Source organism: Suricata suricatta, chromosome 4 (assembly GCF_006229205.1).
Source record: "Suricata suricatta isolate VVHF042 chromosome 4, meerkat_22Aug2017_6uvM2_HiC, whole genome shotgun sequence".
NCBI classification, from domain to species: domain Eukaryota; kingdom Metazoa; phylum Chordata; class Mammalia; order Carnivora; family Herpestidae; genus Suricata; species Suricata suricatta.
In genome coordinates, this window is record NC_043703.1 from 82,818,193 (window position 1) to 82,835,904 (window position 17,712).

The following is a 17,712-nucleotide window of genomic DNA, read 5'->3' on the forward strand; positions in this document are numbered from 1 at the left end:
CCGGTCCCCCCACTCGGATGGCCGGGTGCTTGGGCTGCGGCGGGAACAGAGCTGGCCACCGCCGGTACTTTTCCACATTCTCTTATTTGATCCTTGTGAAAGGGCAGGTGGCGCTGCCAGGGCAGACCACCACCCCAATCTGACTTGAGGACCTTGAGACTCAGAGGGCAGCGTGGCCTGCCAAGTTCATAAAACCTGAGTTTCTGCCAGAGCCAGCACCTGAGCAGCCTGCACGGGGAGGACACCTGTGGCTTCACCCTGAGACCTCCTCCCTCCACCATCACCGGTGCTGCTTCTGGCTCTTCTCTCTCCCGCAGGCTCCAAACCTCACGGTTATTCCTCCAGAGCAGAGCGCCGTGCGTCCTTCCCTGTGGATTCCAGCTGTGTTCCTCCAGCTTGACGCCTGCCTCTCAGTGTCCACGTGTGTGCCAGGCAGCACCACTTCATGGTCCCCAAACACCTGAAGCGCCGCAAAACCCAAGCCAGTCCCTGTCGTGGCACTCTCTGCCACCAACTGCCCTTCCTGTGTTTGTAGTTCTCTGCATTACCAGATGCCTGCTTACTCTCCTACTTGGTATCTGCCCCTGCTTCCTGCAGCAGCCGGTCACCTTTGTCCAGGCCGTCTCTGGAACATTCCACACCCTTCCCCTTTCAGTTCATCCTGCCTGTTCCCAGTGTCACTGCCATCTCCTGAGGGGCCCCCTACTTCGAGTCCCTCCTGCAACAGCTGTGATCTTCATTAGGTAGAGAACGTCCCCTAGAGCCACCACACAGGAAGGTGGCACTTAGATTCTGTTACAGGAGGACGCTTGTACAGCGTGAGGGCTTGGAGCGCAGACCCCTGGGCAGGAGAAAATCCATGTGTAATCTCAGACTCCCCCGAAACTTAACTACCAATAGCCTACTGTTGACTGGAAGCCTTCCTGCTGACAACAGTTAACACATCTTACGTGTATTTATGATATATTCTTATAATAAAGCTAGAGATGTTCTTAAAGAGAAATGGTGGGGCGCCTGGGTGGCTCAGTCGGGTAAGGCTCCGACTTCAGCTCAGGTCAGATCTCACATTCGTGGGTTCGAGCCCCGCGTCAGGCTCTGTGCTGACAGCTAGCTCAGAGCCTGGAGCCTGCTTCCGGTTGTGTCTCCCCCTCTCTCTGACCCTCCCCTGCTCGCGCTGTCTCTCTCTGCCTCTCAAGCATTAAAACATTAAAAAAAATTCTTTGAAGAGAAATGGTATGATACATTCACAGTACTGTACTTACTGAAAAATCCACATGGAAGTTGACCCGTGTGCACTGTGATTCTACCGAATAGCTGAAATAAGGAAGAGTCGGGTGGCTACATCTGAAATCCTTGTTCGGAGCTCGGCCCTTGCTGCTATTCTCTCAAAGGCCGTGAATCTCCCTTGGCGGTAAGCAGCGGCAGCTCCGTGACACTATCGCCACCGCAGACCTGGCTGGCTTCTGCGCCGCACTCCACCTGCGGGGGTTACCCCCGAACGTCCATGAGCTTGCCTCCCGCCTCCTTGTCGACTCCCTTCTCGGCCAGGTCTCCTGTCCTTTGGCCCTGGTCAGCGGCAACATTCCTGGTGTCACTATGACGGAGACTGCTGACACGTTCATGACCCAGGGACCTGCTGGAAGAGGCTGGGGGGGGGGGGGGCGCGTGCACGGCCTGCCACCTCCCCCCGCCCCCCCCCATCCGGTAGGTGCTCGCCTGCGCCAGCGGCCCCACACTGCATGGACGGGCCACGCATCATGTCGGTCTCGTCCAGGTGAGAGACAGCCTGCTCCGACGGGCAGGGGCGGCGCGAAACCTGTCCCGGCTCCGCAAGACAAGGGCGGCGGCGCAGGAGGAAAGGACGGTTTGCGGTGGCTCCATCGGAGGTGAACCATGCGCTGGGTACGACGCAGTGACACTTGCAGCCCTTGTTTCCTGTTACTATACCGTCCAAAGGTCTGAAGTATGTACATGTTTTGGACCTCAGCCCAGATTTTTTTAAAAGACAAATTTACAAAGAAATGAGTACTAGGTAACTCTCTACAGGAAGGAAAACAACACTGAGGGTCTAATTCTTTTAAGTACTGAATTTATTAAAACAATTGTATTAAAATGGATTTAAGGTACCTCTGTCACCAATTACCTTTCTCCCCCCAGAAGCCTATTGCAAAGTTGCAGTAAAGTTAAAATCTAAGTTTCTCAAAGAACTTTAGAAATCCTGTAACAAACTCCAGTTAACACATAGCTATGACTGAGGAGTCCGGCTGTTGGCCAAAAACCCTGTGATCTTTCAGACCCAACGCAGGTACAGAGGCTGTCCTGGGGAAGCAGCCCTCCCCGCCACTGACCCGAGGACAGCTACTGCGGGCCGCCCCAGGGTCACCTGCAGTCAAGGACTCAGCACCTGGGCCCCCACCTCTGCTCTTCCGCCTCTGAATTCCTGGCCTACCCACCTTCCTTCAGAGTCTCCGGATCTTTGTCCTCAGACACATCTGCTAAGACCTCTCTGGGCTGGGGGAGCACTTCCCCTGGGTCAGACTCCTGTTTACACTACTGCAGGGAGGGCTTACAGACTTTAATTTCACTTGGCTTTCTCTGCAGCTTCACGGAGGTGTGCTAATGTATTTAAGATGCAGAGTGCAATGATGCGGTATACAGTAATCCCCCCTATCTGTGGTTTCAGACCTGAGGTCAACCGCTGTCCTCCTGCTTCCATACCAGACGGTCAGCATGGCCTAACGCCACGTCCCAATGCCCAGGGCATTCGCCTAACTGCACCACCTCGCGTGGGCATTGCACTGTCTCTGCCATCATGAGAAGGGGAGTACAGCACAGTAACGTGTTCTGAGACCACATTTACATAACTCTTATTACAGCATATTATAATTGTTCCATTTCATTATTGTTAATCTCTTGCTATGGCTAATTTATCAACTAGACTTTATCACAGATGTTTACGTTCAGGATAAAGCCCTCCGTATACAGGGTTTGGTACTATCCGCGCTCTCAGGCATCCACTGGGCGTCTGGGAGCGCATGCCCAGGATGGGGGTGGGGGGCCTCTATTGTGCACACATGGATCGTGCCAGGGTTCCTACCGTGAAGCTAACCCAGCCACCACCTCACAGAGTTACCCCTCTCCCCCTTTTCTGGTGGGAACGCTTCTGGTTTTCTCTCTCAGCACATTTCCATCACGTAGTGCAGTATCATCACCACCATGTGAGGTCCTCAGAACGGGTCCTCTGATAGCTGAAAGCACGTACCTAGCGCGGGGCGCGTGATGCTGAGGGAAGGAAGCTGCGTGAAGACCAGCACCACATGGTATCGCTCCTCTGTAGCATCTTTACAAAGCTGGACCCACAGAAACAGGAGGCTGGTGGCTGCCAGGGGCCGGCAGAGACCCGCCCACTGTCCGAAGCCACTGACCACCTTTGATGCCGGCAGCCCAGCCCTCTCCAGCTCCTGAGGAATACGCTCACGACTCCCTTCCTTCTTCTGAGCAAGCATTTTTTTTTTTTAAATAGTTTATTGTCAAATTGGTTTCCATACAACACCCAGTGCTCTTCCCCACAAGTGCCCTCCTCCATCACCACCACCTCTTTTCCCCCCTCCCCCTTCAACCCTCAGTTCGTTTTCAATATTCAATAGTTTCTCAGGTTTTGCGTCCCTCTCTCTCCCCAACTCTCTTTCCCTCTTCCCCTCCCCGTGGTCCTCCATTAGGTTTCTCCTCTTCTCCTGTTAGACCCATGAGTGCAAACATATGATATCTGTCCTTCTCCGCCTGACTTATTTCGCTTAGCATGACACCCTCAAGGTCCATCCACTTTCCTACAAATGGCCGTATTTCAGTGAGCAAGCATCTTTATCTCTCAGTTTGAACAGTGTGTGACAACTGCCGTCCGGGAAAGCCACAGAACCAGGAGAAACGAGTTCTGGTCTCCCTCTCTTACTAAACTAGCAGTGTAGCGCTGGTAAGTCCCTTCACTTTGGAGGCTGGGCCTTCTCATCTGCAAAATGAGGGAACTCGACTAGATTTTGTTGAATGCTCCTTTCAGATCTAATATGTCAACATTCTATGAATCATGCTTCTAAAACTGCCTTCTGAGAAAGTTTAAAAAATAAGAGAGGGAAATTAAACATGTTTTAAAAACTGTATTTACAAGGTAACCTTTACAAAGTAGCCTTTAAAAACAAACCATCCCACAACATGCCCTCACACTGGCCGGCAAATCTCTCCCGTCCGTGGGCCGCACGTGGGCACAAACACCGGCATCTCCTCTCCCAGCCTGTGTAGGGGCGCTCAGCGCTTCTTCCAGGTGAACTTCCTGCGGGCGCCCTCCTGGCCCGGCTTCTTCCGCTCCCTGACGCGTGGGTCGGTGGTCAGCAGTCCCGCTGCGGCGAGAAAGAGAAGCCGCTGTGAGCCGAGGAAACTGCACGCTGCCTAGCGGGGAGCAACCAGCCCAGTAACAACGTACCAGCCCGGAGTAAGTCTCAGGTCAGCGGTCTGCCTTCCCTCTTCTAAGACCGTCTCCCCATTTCGAGACCAACCCCAGCTACACTGAATCTGTTCTCCTTATCCACAAGGGCCATGGGTCCCTGTCGGTTTTTAAGCCTGTCCAACTTGTCTGCTCCCGTGCGGGCGGTCCCTCCTGTGACCACTTACTTCGCCCGCTTACTGTTACAAGCCTGGGAGTTCTCATGGAGAGGAGAGGCGGAAGAGGCACTGTGTGGTGAAGTAAGAGGACGAATATGGACACTGTAGACTAAGAACATGAATATACAAGCATGCAGCATGACTTATCAAACCATGTGAGAAAAGAAACTTCTGGAAGCTTTCACTCTCTTAATCATCAGGGGCAATTAAGATTTCTAGGCAATTAACGAGTTACTCTCAAGCATATGCCCCAAATAACGTGCCCAAGTGGTGGCTGCAACCACAGATTTCAAAACTGCCATGGATCAGAAAGCTCTTAACATTGGCTTTGATAAACATGCAAACAGCCCACGGCCTTTTTTACTCTTCCAACACCAGCACTTCTTTTCACTGCACAAGTGTGTAGGTATCTTATTAGCAGTATTTGAATGGCCCTAAAGCAAAGGCAAACTTCAGTCACTTGTTATGTAAGTTTTCGCATTTACATGTCTTTTAAAGGCATGGAGTAAAACAGTATTTGGGGACAAAATGCAGACATGACTTGTCTAAATTCTAGTTTGAATTATAAGTAAAAACACTTTATTACTTTTCAATATACACAGTAAGTCAAACTAGCAGAACTGTTAAGGTCCTACAAGTTACTTTAATGATTAGATATGAATCCCTGTGGGATTCTTAACAATCAATTTGAGAGACTTGACAGCTCAACTAGCCGAAGCCATGCGTGGCGCAAATCTGCAGCACAGAGTGAGGACCCGGTGGCTCCCTCGGGAAAGCCAGCTTCCGTGCCCAGAGAGGAGCTGCGGGCACAGAGGCGCTAAGCGACTCACCCAGGCCATGCAGCCGGCTGAGTACCCACAGTGCTTTCTTCCCTCTCTGAACAGCTGGAGGGCCACCTCCGGCTAGAGCCGCCCTGATCTGTAGTAAGTGCTAAGCGGTGCGATGGCCACACTGACCGCCCAGTCCTCCTCACACTGCACGGACTCCTGTGCTCACGATGAGGTGACAGAGTGCCGCAGTGAGTGAGACAACATAAAGCTCTCAGTCACGTCACAGTGGAATGACAAGTGTCTCTGATGATGTGGGAAACAGCGTGGGCTTGGTCATTCCATCAGTCAGTCACACACCTCCGTGATAAAGCAGTCACCGGCTCACCTGAGACACCGTGGAGGCGCGCCTGCCAGCCTGGGTAAGAGGTGAGGCCTTAAAGGCCGAAAGACAACTTTCGCTGGCGCTGGGAGGGCCTCCTTTTCTTTTTCTAACCCACACTGACCTCACGGAAATCACACCTGAAAAATCCTGCCCTGGAGCCGAAAAGCAAAGCCAGCAACCGGATTTCCGGGAACACTTACAGGTCACGAGGAGACAGCTCCCTCCCCCACCGACTCCCACCTCGGCGGGCACCTTGTCTCATCCACTCGACCTCTTCCTCGGTGACAAAACTGCACAAGGCTTTTGCCATCGCCAAGCGTATGGCTCCAGCCTGCGAAGACGGCCCGCCGCCCGCCACGGTGCAGGTCACGTCGTGTTTTCCAAGCCGGTCCAGGAAGTGGAAAGGGAACATCAACTGTTCTCTAAACATGTCACAGGGGAAGGTAGTTCATTATAAAGATACTTGCTCTATGAACCGCCCACATCCTCAGCGTTTATAAAAAGCGCGTCAGGCACGCCAGCGCTCGCGCTTCACAACCCACCCACCAGGCGAAGGACTACTGGTACTTCCAATATTCAGAGGGCTCTGCTGACAGCGAGGCTAGAGCAGTATATGCTCTCTCCCTGCTGACCCCCTTTCTCTCACGAGAATGCCGCGCAGCTTGAAGATAACCCCATAAAGAAGTCTCAAAGTTGGGGAACTCCCCTACTCGGCGGAATCCCTCTGGATTTGGTCACCAAGCAGTACCAAACACCACCTGGATTCACTAAACAACGTGTGCCATAAATACTTGTGTAACGTCTGATGCTCATCCTGGCATGGCTGGTTTTTAAAATTACCAGCACCACATTCAACTCCTCTCCTCTCTGCCCAAACACCTATTCCTAGTACTAGTTCTCGAAGGGGTGGGATCCCACTACCTGCCTGGTGCCAGGTGCACCACCCTGGCCAGGACTGCTTCCCGCAGCCTTGAGTGCCCCCCTGGCCCCGGGCGGGCACCCGAGCATGAGAGACTGGAACATACATGCAGCATGGCCCTGGACCTTCTCTTGCTCAACCCAGCAAGCATTTGAACACCATTTAGGTACCAGGTACAGTGCTCACCACTGCCTCTGTCAGGTACTTTGATTCTGCTGTTTTGCCTTAATACCTCTACTGATTATTTAGCAAAGCCAATTTATATTGCATTTGCTTCATTAATCTGCCAGCATAGCGTTCTGGACCCCAAATAGAGCTGATCATCCCACACTGATGCAGGAAGACTGATGCAGACGGGGCATCCCAGTGGTCCTCCTCAGACATGAGCAAAATAAATAATCGCATGCCGATGCACGGGCCGAACCTGCTCTCTGAACAAGACTTTCCAAGAACACAGTTTAACTGGAGTTTGCAATAGTACTGTTTCAACAGGGATGCTGTTTCAATAGGGATGAAACAACAACAAACACAGGCCTGAAACAAGCTCAATATATGTTGTTTTTGTGGATAAAGCAACCAAATCAAAAACAGGAATTCATAAAAACAGTACCACTATAAGCAATAGACACATTATCATAATAACTAAAGAAAACTTAGAGACTGATAATGTAATTCCACCAGTTCACTTTGCCGACAGAGGCCAAGACAGACACCACTGGCCTGTGGGGCACGTATCTCTGCATGGGAGGTCCTTCCACTGTGGAACACGGGTAAGTGGTTAGTGACAGGGAAGAGACATTAGTAAGAGAAACTCTGCTCATCCATGTGTTTGGGAGCATAAACATTTATCTGTCTTAATTCCTAAAATTCTAAGAGTCCCTAACAAATGTTTATATAAAGAAACCTAGACTGAAATTCAGAAGAACTACATCCTACAGTCTGCTCCAGATACACTCCGGTGACAGGGTGGAGTGGTCAGGGCGGCCAGACCATCTCGGAGGGGGCGGGGGAACAAAACTAAATCTGTAAGTAGGTGAGAAAACACCCACCGGGAAAGGAGTATACACAGCAATGACCTAACTGCTCTGGAATGCGAACAAACCCAGGCTAAAGCAGACTTCATCTTCCCTCTGGCATCTCAGAGGAAATCCTGACTTAACAGAATCAATCTTCTTTTGTTCTTTGTCATGTAATCAAAGTTATTTTGAAAAAAATAAAACAATTTCCTTTCTATCTTCTCTGAACACTACCCCTTATGGCACCAATTCAGAAGTCTATAACTTAGCATGTGTACAAATGGGTACTCTAATTTTTCGGGGACTGCTTAGAATGCCAACCTTATCTCCCCTGTTACGTGGCTAGTGCTGTGTTTCTTCGTACAGATGATCAAGAGTTGCTCTAGTGGCAGCTGATGGAGCAAAGGCCTTTCCAAATCAGAAGGGCTATTAATCCTTGCATTCCACAGTGCTAGGCATGTAGTAAGAAATGTGTAAGTGAATCAACGAATGAATAAAAATTTTCTGATCACTCTGGAAGGCAATACAGTCAGTGTTCCCACTGATCCCTCCGCTGTGTTTGTGCAAACGGGCTGAAGGGCCCTGGGGAGATGTTCGCAGTGCAGCAGACTTTCAGGAGAGCATCTGAGAGATGAAGTCCTACGGACTAGTCAAGTGACCCAAGTGATCTGGGATAAGGTCACACAACTACGAAACAGAACTAGAGGCAAGATCATCTGATTCTCCGTCCAGCTGTCTTCCCACTGGCTAGTGGTCACCTTGCCACGGAGTCTGTAAGGTCCTGAGTGGCCGCCGCTGAAGAGAGGCCAGCTCACGGCTAGCACAGCTGCCCCAAATCCCTACAACCACTTACAGACAAGCCTGCTTTAGGCTTCCCAGGGAAGAAGTTTCTTCATGACAGAAATCATATCTTAAATAGCTCTGATCTCTTTACAACGCCCAGAACATGACTGTGCACACGAGCAATCCTTAGTAAATGCCTGCTGACTTCAGAGTGAAGAACAAGTTCTCGGGATTGTCAGGATACCATTCAGTTAGGAGATCAAGCCATAACTGAGACTTGTTAAATCACCAGGAGTTCTATCTGAAAGCAAACTAACAGGTTCTGGGTCAAATGGCACTCCAAGCACTTCCCAATGCTCGAGTTCTGGGTCTCTCTTTGGCTTTTCTCAAGGGAAAGAAGAGCTTCCTCCACCATCCATCTCCCTGCGAGAGGGATGGCAGAACTAGTGTACTCCATTTGAATGGGGTTGAATACCGTTGGTTACTCCCTGACTCTGACACACACGAGCAGTAAAATAGACATACATGTCCTGAAGTAAGTACTCACAGAAGCTTGCCCTACATTAACAGGGTCCTCGTTTTCTTACGTAAGCATTGGGATCCTAAGAGCTTTGCCCCTTTTCACCTTAAATAGCACACTGCACATTCAGGAAACAAGATTAAAAAGTAACTTGTGTTACTTGTGGATAATGATAGTAACTGCTAGAAATATACCAGCCGTCTCCAAAAGAGGCCTTTGGATAGTGACTCACAGAGATCTAAGAGAAGCATATTTGGAGGACTTGAATTGTAATACTTATTTATGATTTATGTCTATTTCTCCATGGGCCACAAAGTTCAAAAACTAATGCTGCCATATTTAGCACTGGGAACTAAAGCAAAGCCTGATGAGTTCTTATTTTAACGCATAAATGTCAGGTTTCTTCGCTTGCTCAGTATATAATCAATTTCCTCTGAGTAAGAAAAAATCCAAAGTGACTAAGTGGACTTTTTCTAATATTTGTGATGGTAAGGGCCAAGGTTGGTTTTTGTTGTTTTGTGCACATCCACCCCCTCAAGGAGGGAAACACAAGGTGGTAGTCTACTCCTCTTCCATTCTAGCATGGTCCGCATTTCAGAATGTGAGATACATCCCAAATGTTCCACTTCTAGTAGGAGCTGATGAGGAGAGGAGGAAGATTCAATGGATGAGGAATTCTAGAGATGCTTTTTCAAAACCCGGAAAGCTGCATAAAAAATAGTGATAGCTTTCCTCTAGCTAGTTTGATAAATTAATCACACTGGTAAAGAGAAACTATCATTCAGACATATATAATCAGAAAATCAGAATCTACCTTAATATAAAGACAAGAAGCAACCGCGGTACCAAATACTAACCTGTCTTGCATCACTGGGAAGTAAAGCAGATAATCAATTCCATTTACTTTTATTCTTCCACTCCCATGCTCATAAACAACAGCTTTTGCCCTTGCACTCTTTCTTTTACCTTTAAAAATAAAATTTCTATTAGGGAAAGTCTTTAAGACTTTGGCCTTTAGGCCAATGCTTTTAGACAGGTAAAAGGACATTAGAGACGCCCCCCCCCCCCCGAATGACAATATTAAATGGGGTGGAGGGAAATTCTGTAACTATTACTAGTCAAACAAAAACAAAACCGGCACCCATACCATAATCAATGTAGTAAAGCTTATTACGGGGTAATTTTGTTCTTCAATTGCATTTTAGGAATACCACAATGATTTTCAATTAGTTTCAATACGCAATGAGATAATCCATATGTATTTATGTTACTTGAGAAAAACAACCAATTTACAGTGTTTGTCTTCTATAATCAATCAGAATGGATTTAATCCGATACCTTTTGCAAATATATAAGTGGTATGCTAAGATATACGCAGTAGAAATGAAAGGAATCCGGAGAAAGGTCCATTTCTCTGAAAACACAGTTTCTTCAATTTTGAAGAGCTGCAAATTTATCATCCAATAGGGTCAGTCCTTAAAAGATGCATCATAATGAAGGTGCATGGCTACAAGGAGGTAGTGCGGCAAGGACCATGTTTCATGGATTCGGTTTCTAACAGCAGATTCCCTGAGCATTTTCATTTTCCAAAGGAAACCTTTGTTATGAACATTTTCTCTTTCTAGCAGTTGGAAAGGTGAAAATAAAAAGATTGAACATAAATCTGTAAAAAATAAAGTGTTAATGTGATTGTGTAGGTACACACCCACATTTTTTTCTTGGGACATTCATTAAACAGTTCAGGTTTTTAAAACTTCTTCAGTAGAGCCTTAAAAATCAGAGTATCCAATATAGCAGCAGCAAAAAACAAAAAATGAAAAAAACCCTCCAATGGTTCAAATGAATAGCAGGGAGCAAGAGCAAATAAAAATAATTGTAGTTTCTCCGTTTTCACTAAATTTATTTTCTTTCCACAGTGTCATTACCTTCGCTTGTGCTGAAGGCCATTCCTTGCTCGTCATACTGCAAAGGTTCAATCAGCTGCTTTTTTGATTGAATAGTTACACTCCTACGAAACTGCTGCACAAATTCTTCTTCGGCATCACGCTGCACTGTCAATAATCTTTCTAGCAGCCGGATGAACTGTGCGTACTGCAGACAATAAAATAAAAATTCATTCGAAGATGCAAGTGTAATTGCATTTGCTAAATTTTTTCTATTTTTGTAGACTTGCTCTTTCCAATGTTGCTTTTCTTGATGAATTTTGACAGGCTGACACTCCTGCACCTTCACGCTGCTTTCGAACAGCATGCAGATGCACCCCTTTCCCTGTGGATCCTCAGTGCCCACGCTTTTCTTTTAAGAAACGAAAGACATTTGCCAGGCAAAGAAAAATCAATTTCTCTATTATAATTACATGAAACAGAGATTTAAATTCAATAAAAAAAATATTGAGATGATCTTCAAGTGTAATTTCTACTCTTTTATTAACTGGATCAAGAGGAGGTTCAAAATAAATTTCCAGTAAGTTATGTACAGCAAAATGGGAAGAGTTTGATTTTGAGAAAATGTACCTCTTAAATTATATTTCATAATATATTTGGCAAATATATCTTTAGCTGTTCAAGCTGTGTTACTTTAATGTTTATGATTTCCTTTAAAACCGAACAATCAAGCTATTTAAAAATTCAAGAGATACTTGACTTAAAGGGCAACCTCTTGAAATAAATTATCCCTGCTACTCTGTGCGTTTTTTTTAATAGTTCTCGAACATGTGATTAGAAAGTAAACAACTTGGTATTAACCCCTTAAAATTAGAAGCCAGAGTAATCACTCTAAAGTGCTTATGCAGAAGGAGACAACTATACTGGAGATCCTTAGTTAATGTGAAGTGCGAGACCCAATTTCTGATAAGCTTATTTATGTTTTCGTCAACCCTAAAAACCATCCTCCTCTGTCACCTCTGACTTTATTGTGAACATCCACCATTAATAATTTGAAATGTGGAAAAACCTCACCAGTAAGATTAAACGGACAGCTTCAACTGCTGCTTCCCGGGCTGTTATCACAGAAGAGCCTCTGAGTAAGGGGGACACACATCGCCACGCGTGGCACCAGGCCCGACAGCGCTCCGCTCCCACCTTCCACTTACAGTCCTGTGTCCTTGGCTCTCAGCGCTCCTCCCCACGCACCCCACACTGGCTGTGTGCTAAGAAGGAGCACCCACACATACTGCGTGGCCTTTCTCAGGGGCCAGGGGGAAGGTTTACAAAGTCCCTGCCTCGCCCTGTGCTTCCCAGCTTGGTAACAGCCAGCAGTTCCAAGACCCCAAAAGTAGAGAAGATTATCATATGCACATATGCTATCTACGTATATGATACACACATATCATGTATATGTATATAAAATGTATCTACCTGTTTTCTCTTCCCTGTTACACACCTGTAAAAAAGTCCTTGGGATTGTCTTCAAAGTGGGGGGGGGGTAAAAAAACCAACCAACAATCCCAAACTTGTAGTATGAAAATCAAAGCAGCCAGAAAACAGAAGAAACAATGAAATGATGCGTTCAATGAAAAAGAGAGATTTTTCGGTTAGATCCAGGCTGCAGTACTGACTTGGCAGTTAGGATATTAGAAATTAACTCCAGATCCACCGCTCACCAACTGCCTGACACCTTGTTAAGCAAATGGCAACGTTTCCAAATCATTAATTTCTCCAATATGTTAAACGAGAAAAAGAGCAATTTAAGTACATGCCTTAAAATCAACACGGGTGGCAAGGTACTAACAATGTTAGCCAGTGCCATGGAAGAAAAAACCCTTCTTGGAACAATCTGTGAAATTTACGTTCAAATCTTCTAGGAATGATCTAAATTTAGAACATCAGCATATTTAAAACATCAAATCTCCTCTGATAATATTGGCATGTATTAGAACATTCAGCAAAAGAAGACTCTAATTAAAACCTAAAGCAGGGGCACAAACTTTATAGCGGTGAATTCTCCCTGGGGAGCTGCTGAAAACAGGAATTCCAGGAGCACATCTCCAGAAAGTAAGAGGGAGGTCTGAGTCTGGGGAAACTGCATTTTCTGACCGGCATCCCAAGGACGCTGATGCAGGTGGAGCTGCAGACTCCAGGATGCAAACTGCTGCCTCTTAGACCCTAGTGCAGGGGAGCCGGGGAGCAGCAGACTGCCTGCAAGTCCCTGGGTGCCCCATTCTTGTGGACCTGACCTGTGATGGTTCCTTATGCTTACCATTAGCTTGTAAAATGAGCTATCTGCCTTTACCAAAAAAGGCAAAAACTGACATGTGCCACAGTCCGCTGGAACAGGCAGGGCACACAAAGGCACTTACACTGGAGGACCTGGACACCAGGCATGTCACCTCCCTGACCACAAGGCCCTGTGGCAGAAACTGGCCATGGATATGCCTTAGAACGGAAAAGTCTCAGGGACACCTGCGTCTGGGAAACCTTACGATGACGATCCTAGATGCAGTGACTGTCTGCATTCTTACGGCACAGTCCCCTTAAATTTAAAAGATTAATTACTCACATCTTGATCCGACAGTTTTTCCACTAACATGTCTTCTAGTTCCTCCTTAATCAGCCATCTGCTGCCAATCAGGTCTCTGTTAAAATATCACATATATTCTCTTTTAAATTAACCATGCAATTAGAGTTCTATCACAAAAGATCCCACATGTAGTAGCGATTCTTGATTGGAAAACAAATTTTTGTATTCTAAAGCATTAAAACCCAAGCAAACTATTTCTGAGAAGTGTTTGTTCATGCCCTCAATCTACTTAAGAAAAGATATGCAGTCTAGCAAGTGTTTTGTTGAGGATTTAAACATGCCACTGTGGAGCTCACGTGATATAAAAGGCATCAGGTTTCTTAAACATTAAAATGGTCTTATTTTTCACAATTCACTTTAAAGGAGAAGTTATTGACACAAAGTTAGCCTGTCAGTGGAGTAATGTAGTAATAAAGTCCAAAGAGACATGGGTAGGATTTACGACTTAAGCCACGGATGCTCAAACACTTGTGTCCTCTGCCTAAGAAAAAGTTAAGTGACTAACCAGGCCGACAAATCTAATCTACCACACTCTTTCATGGTAGATCCAATCTAATTCCACTGCCAAATGGAAGTCCAACTCTTTGTTCTTGGTATTTCAATAAATAGGCAGCTACATCCACAAAAATTCTAAGGACATCATTTTCAAATACAGAATTTAAGTGCCATTTAATACATAAATCTGGAATGGAGTAACATAAAAATAACTTTAATATCTATTTTCTCCCAAACAAAAAACTCACCTTTTGTTCTGACCCCTAACTTCAATGATTAATGCTGAAATACTGAGCAAATTGCTAGGTTTTAAATATGCCCCCAAAACACCAATGACAAGTGTCATGTTTTTGGTTCAAATTTTTCATTTTTTTAAAAACATTTATTTATTTTTACAAGAGGGAGAGAGTGTGAGTGGGGAAGGGGCAGAGAGAGAGGGAGACACAGAATCTGAAGTAGGCTCCAGGCTCCGAGCTGTCAGCACAGAGCCTGACGCGGGAGATTATGGCCTCACCCGAAGTTGGATGCTTAACTGACTGAGCCACCCGGGAGTTCCCAATTTTTCATATGTTTTCAAGCAAGAGAAAAACTTACTTGGTTTTAGTGTTTTCTGAAAATAAACCTTTAGCTTGTAACTGATTCTGACGTTTTTCTACATCTAGCAGCTTTCCATATGTTTCCTGTAGCAAATAAAACATATATGCTAAAATAACAAATACAGTAATTATTTCTACTTCCTACTTTCCCTGTGAGCGGCCTTCATTTCAGAAGTGACCTACTCACATAACCTAGCTGCACAGCAAATAATACTGAAAACGGTTTTTTATTTATACTATTTCTCATTCAAAGTAAAAGACAGTAGAGTAATTTCACTGAGAATTTTGTACCATACACAGTAGTATACCTTAACTGATTTTTAAATAACCCTATAAAAATTTACTCTATCCTATAAGAAATTTACTCTATAAAGAACTCTAAAAAAAAAATTCCAGTGAAGTTGGTAAAAACAAAACAAAGCTACAACTATTTTCAAGTTCCACAAGCACACCAAAAATTTTCCTGTAAAAAAAAAAAATCATAATTTATTTGGCAATATGCACTTTGAGGTTAGGAAATTAACCAATAAAAGTTATGGTATTTACAGTTGAACTACTTATCTAATATTCAATATTTACATAATATTTAAGTCCTCACCATGTTAGCTGTATTTTAAAAAAATTTTCTATTTATTTTTCATTATTTGATTTCTTTCCATTAATTTACTTTCTAACAAAGTCTGTGAGTATATGTCATTTGTTAAATTATAATGCAAACGGGGAAAACTACCATTTTGCTAGAACTTGTAAAGAACAATAATCTGGCAATGAAGATTATCAATAAAATACATTTTCCAAGAAATGAGTTTACAAAAGTAGAGTCATGCAAATTGTCTCCCAGTTTTCTGACTGAGAACTCACATCCAATGTGTATGCATTTATAATTTAGTATCATCTACCAAACTGATACCTAATAAGTAGACATTTTCAAAACATAAACTAGAGACAACAGGACTTTGTTTCTTGCTGATCATGACCCCTCCAGTACCATTAGCTAATGTCAGATCACGAAAACATGACTTATTACTGATGGACAAGTCCATCCATATCACAGTCTTAAGAATTCCAAATTTTTGTGGTGCAACTTCCTGTGGGCTCTGATTAAATTGCTCTCTCTCTCTATATATGTTCGAAAAGGGTAAATGCCCCTTTGCCCCAGTCTCTGTATGTACCAGTGCATATGTTAACAGTGTACATGAGTATTCCAAATAAAGTGAAAGAAACTATCATCGGTTCAGTAATTCTAAAGATAAATTCCCAGGGAAGAAGCTGCAGTACACAAGCCTAGAATTGATGAGAAATAGAACTTCTCAGGTCCCAGCTTGTACTTTCAGATGAGGAACTCTGAGGTGGCGCCCAGCCACCTGTTTTAATGATGATCCCAAGAGATATATTACTGTAGCTTGGATCTAAACACTAGAAGTACCAAGAGTCTATCTAGGTCAACATAATAGCGCGAAGGGGCAAATCAGTCAATTCTACCCTAGTGTCCGTATTAAGTGTAACAATGTCTACAACCATATCTAATGTATAAATGCATCACCAGTAGAGGCAGAACTACAACGGTCCGTCCCAAAGAAAGCAAAAGCAAGCGTGAACCACCCACATGGACTATGCGTGCCTGCTATTGAACTTAAAAGGTTACAAGAACTTGAACTTGTAACAAGAACTTTTGATTCTCTTGCAAGAATTATGGCTAAGCCTCATTTGACTGTGCTTAGGGTACCTTTAACTCATTTTAAAAGGTTAGGATACTGGCTGTGACCCCAACTGGATACCATATCAGAACCATTTCTGTGCAACTGTTTCGAGAAAGTAATTCTCAAGTGCCCTGAATAGGTAAAATAAAGGAATAGGTAAAGGAAGAAATGACAACCTACAGAACAAATACTGCTCCACTTGTATGAAGTAGAAGAGACACAATGCCAGGAGCACTGTAATGGCACCTGGCACAAACCCGTCAGCAGGCAGGACCCCAGGCACACTGCCACACCTCAGCGTCTGGTTAAGGGATGTTTTAGTCCCTCTGGTCTGCTTCAGAGTCTGGAGATTCTGAGAGTATGTAAGTCAGACGTGTTATATCTTTCAAATACAGCTAACAAAATATGAATCCAAGAGAAAACCAACAATAGTAATAAAGAGGTCCTCCCCTGCTTGTAAGGTCCTTTTGTTATCTTTTGTAATGACTATGGCAATAATAAGAATGATAATAATAATAATAATAATTGGCCTGAGTCAGTCAAATTTCAAGTCAATGTGTAGAATGCTAAAGTCACCACCATTTTCTAGTGACTTTGGGCCAATTTTTAGGCCCATACTCTTCATCCCGTTTTTTCCACTATACTATTATTACCTTCCAGGGTTATATTTAGCTCCATAATAATTTGTTAAGTACTGCGAGTGAAATAATCAGAAAAAAATGTGTAATATGAAAAAACCACCCATGAAAAGTACATGTCAAATTTCAAACGTACGTTCTATTCATCTACGGCAGATGCTTATACTCTGATGGTTGTAACCCATCAATTTACACACTTCTCATTACACCACCCCACATACTTCTTCAAACAGGAAAACACGGGTCAAGTACTTAGTGCAGTGCCTGTCCTGTAGTAATGGTCAAGGAGTGACCGCTGGAGGGAGGTATGGCATTCAAGAGTCTAACAACTGAAACAATTTTACTGGTGTACTATTTATTCTTTCTCTTCTCTATATAATAAAACCGCTCTTGAGATTCTATCTTGGTTAGAGACAACAGCTCTCTGGAAAGTAGATTCTATAGCTTCAACTCCCTGAAGAGATGTGTACTAACGTGCATCTAAAAATCCTTGAGGGTATAAAATATGTCAGGAACTGTCAACATCACAGATTATCACTGGTAGCTTCTGGTATATTGTTAAGTTTCCACTTAATTTTTTAAAGGACGCTAGAGAATTAGAGTGACCCCACCTATCCTAAGTTTATATACTGTATTTAATAGTATACTTTTCAAATATGACAGGAATAGCCCAGATGTGAAATGCTGAATCATTAATCACAGCTATGATTAATATTTCATAA

At 44.5% G+C, this 17,712-nt stretch overlaps 1 protein-coding gene across 5 annotated transcripts in view; it reads right to left on the reverse strand.

Annotated features, from left to right (window-relative positions):
• Nucleotides 1–4,131: 4,131 nt before the first annotated feature.
• MRPS9 (mitochondrial ribosomal protein S9) overlaps nt 4,132–17,712 on the reverse strand; it is a 60,433-nt gene continuing 46,852 nt past the window's right edge. The window contains exons 6-11 of one of the 5 annotated variants that reach the window (XM_029937093.1): nt 14,651–14,736; nt 13,541–13,616; nt 10,969–11,134; nt 9,901–9,913; nt 6,006–6,227; nt 4,132–4,391 (exon numbers count right to left, since the gene is read on the reverse strand). In XM_029937093.1, coding sequence (XP_029792953.1) covers nt 4,184–4,391; nt 6,006–6,227; nt 9,901–9,913; nt 10,969–11,134; nt 13,541–13,616; nt 14,651–14,736 — 771 coding nt within the window. In that variant the 3' untranslated portion in view covers nt 4,132–4,183. Of the gene's footprint in view, nt 4,392–6,005; nt 6,228–9,900; nt 10,010–10,968; nt 11,135–13,540; nt 13,617–14,650; nt 14,737–17,712 lie in introns of all 5 variants that reach the window. The other 4 variants (XM_029937092.1, XM_029937094.1, XM_029937096.1 and 1 more) reach the window with 4 other exon arrangements.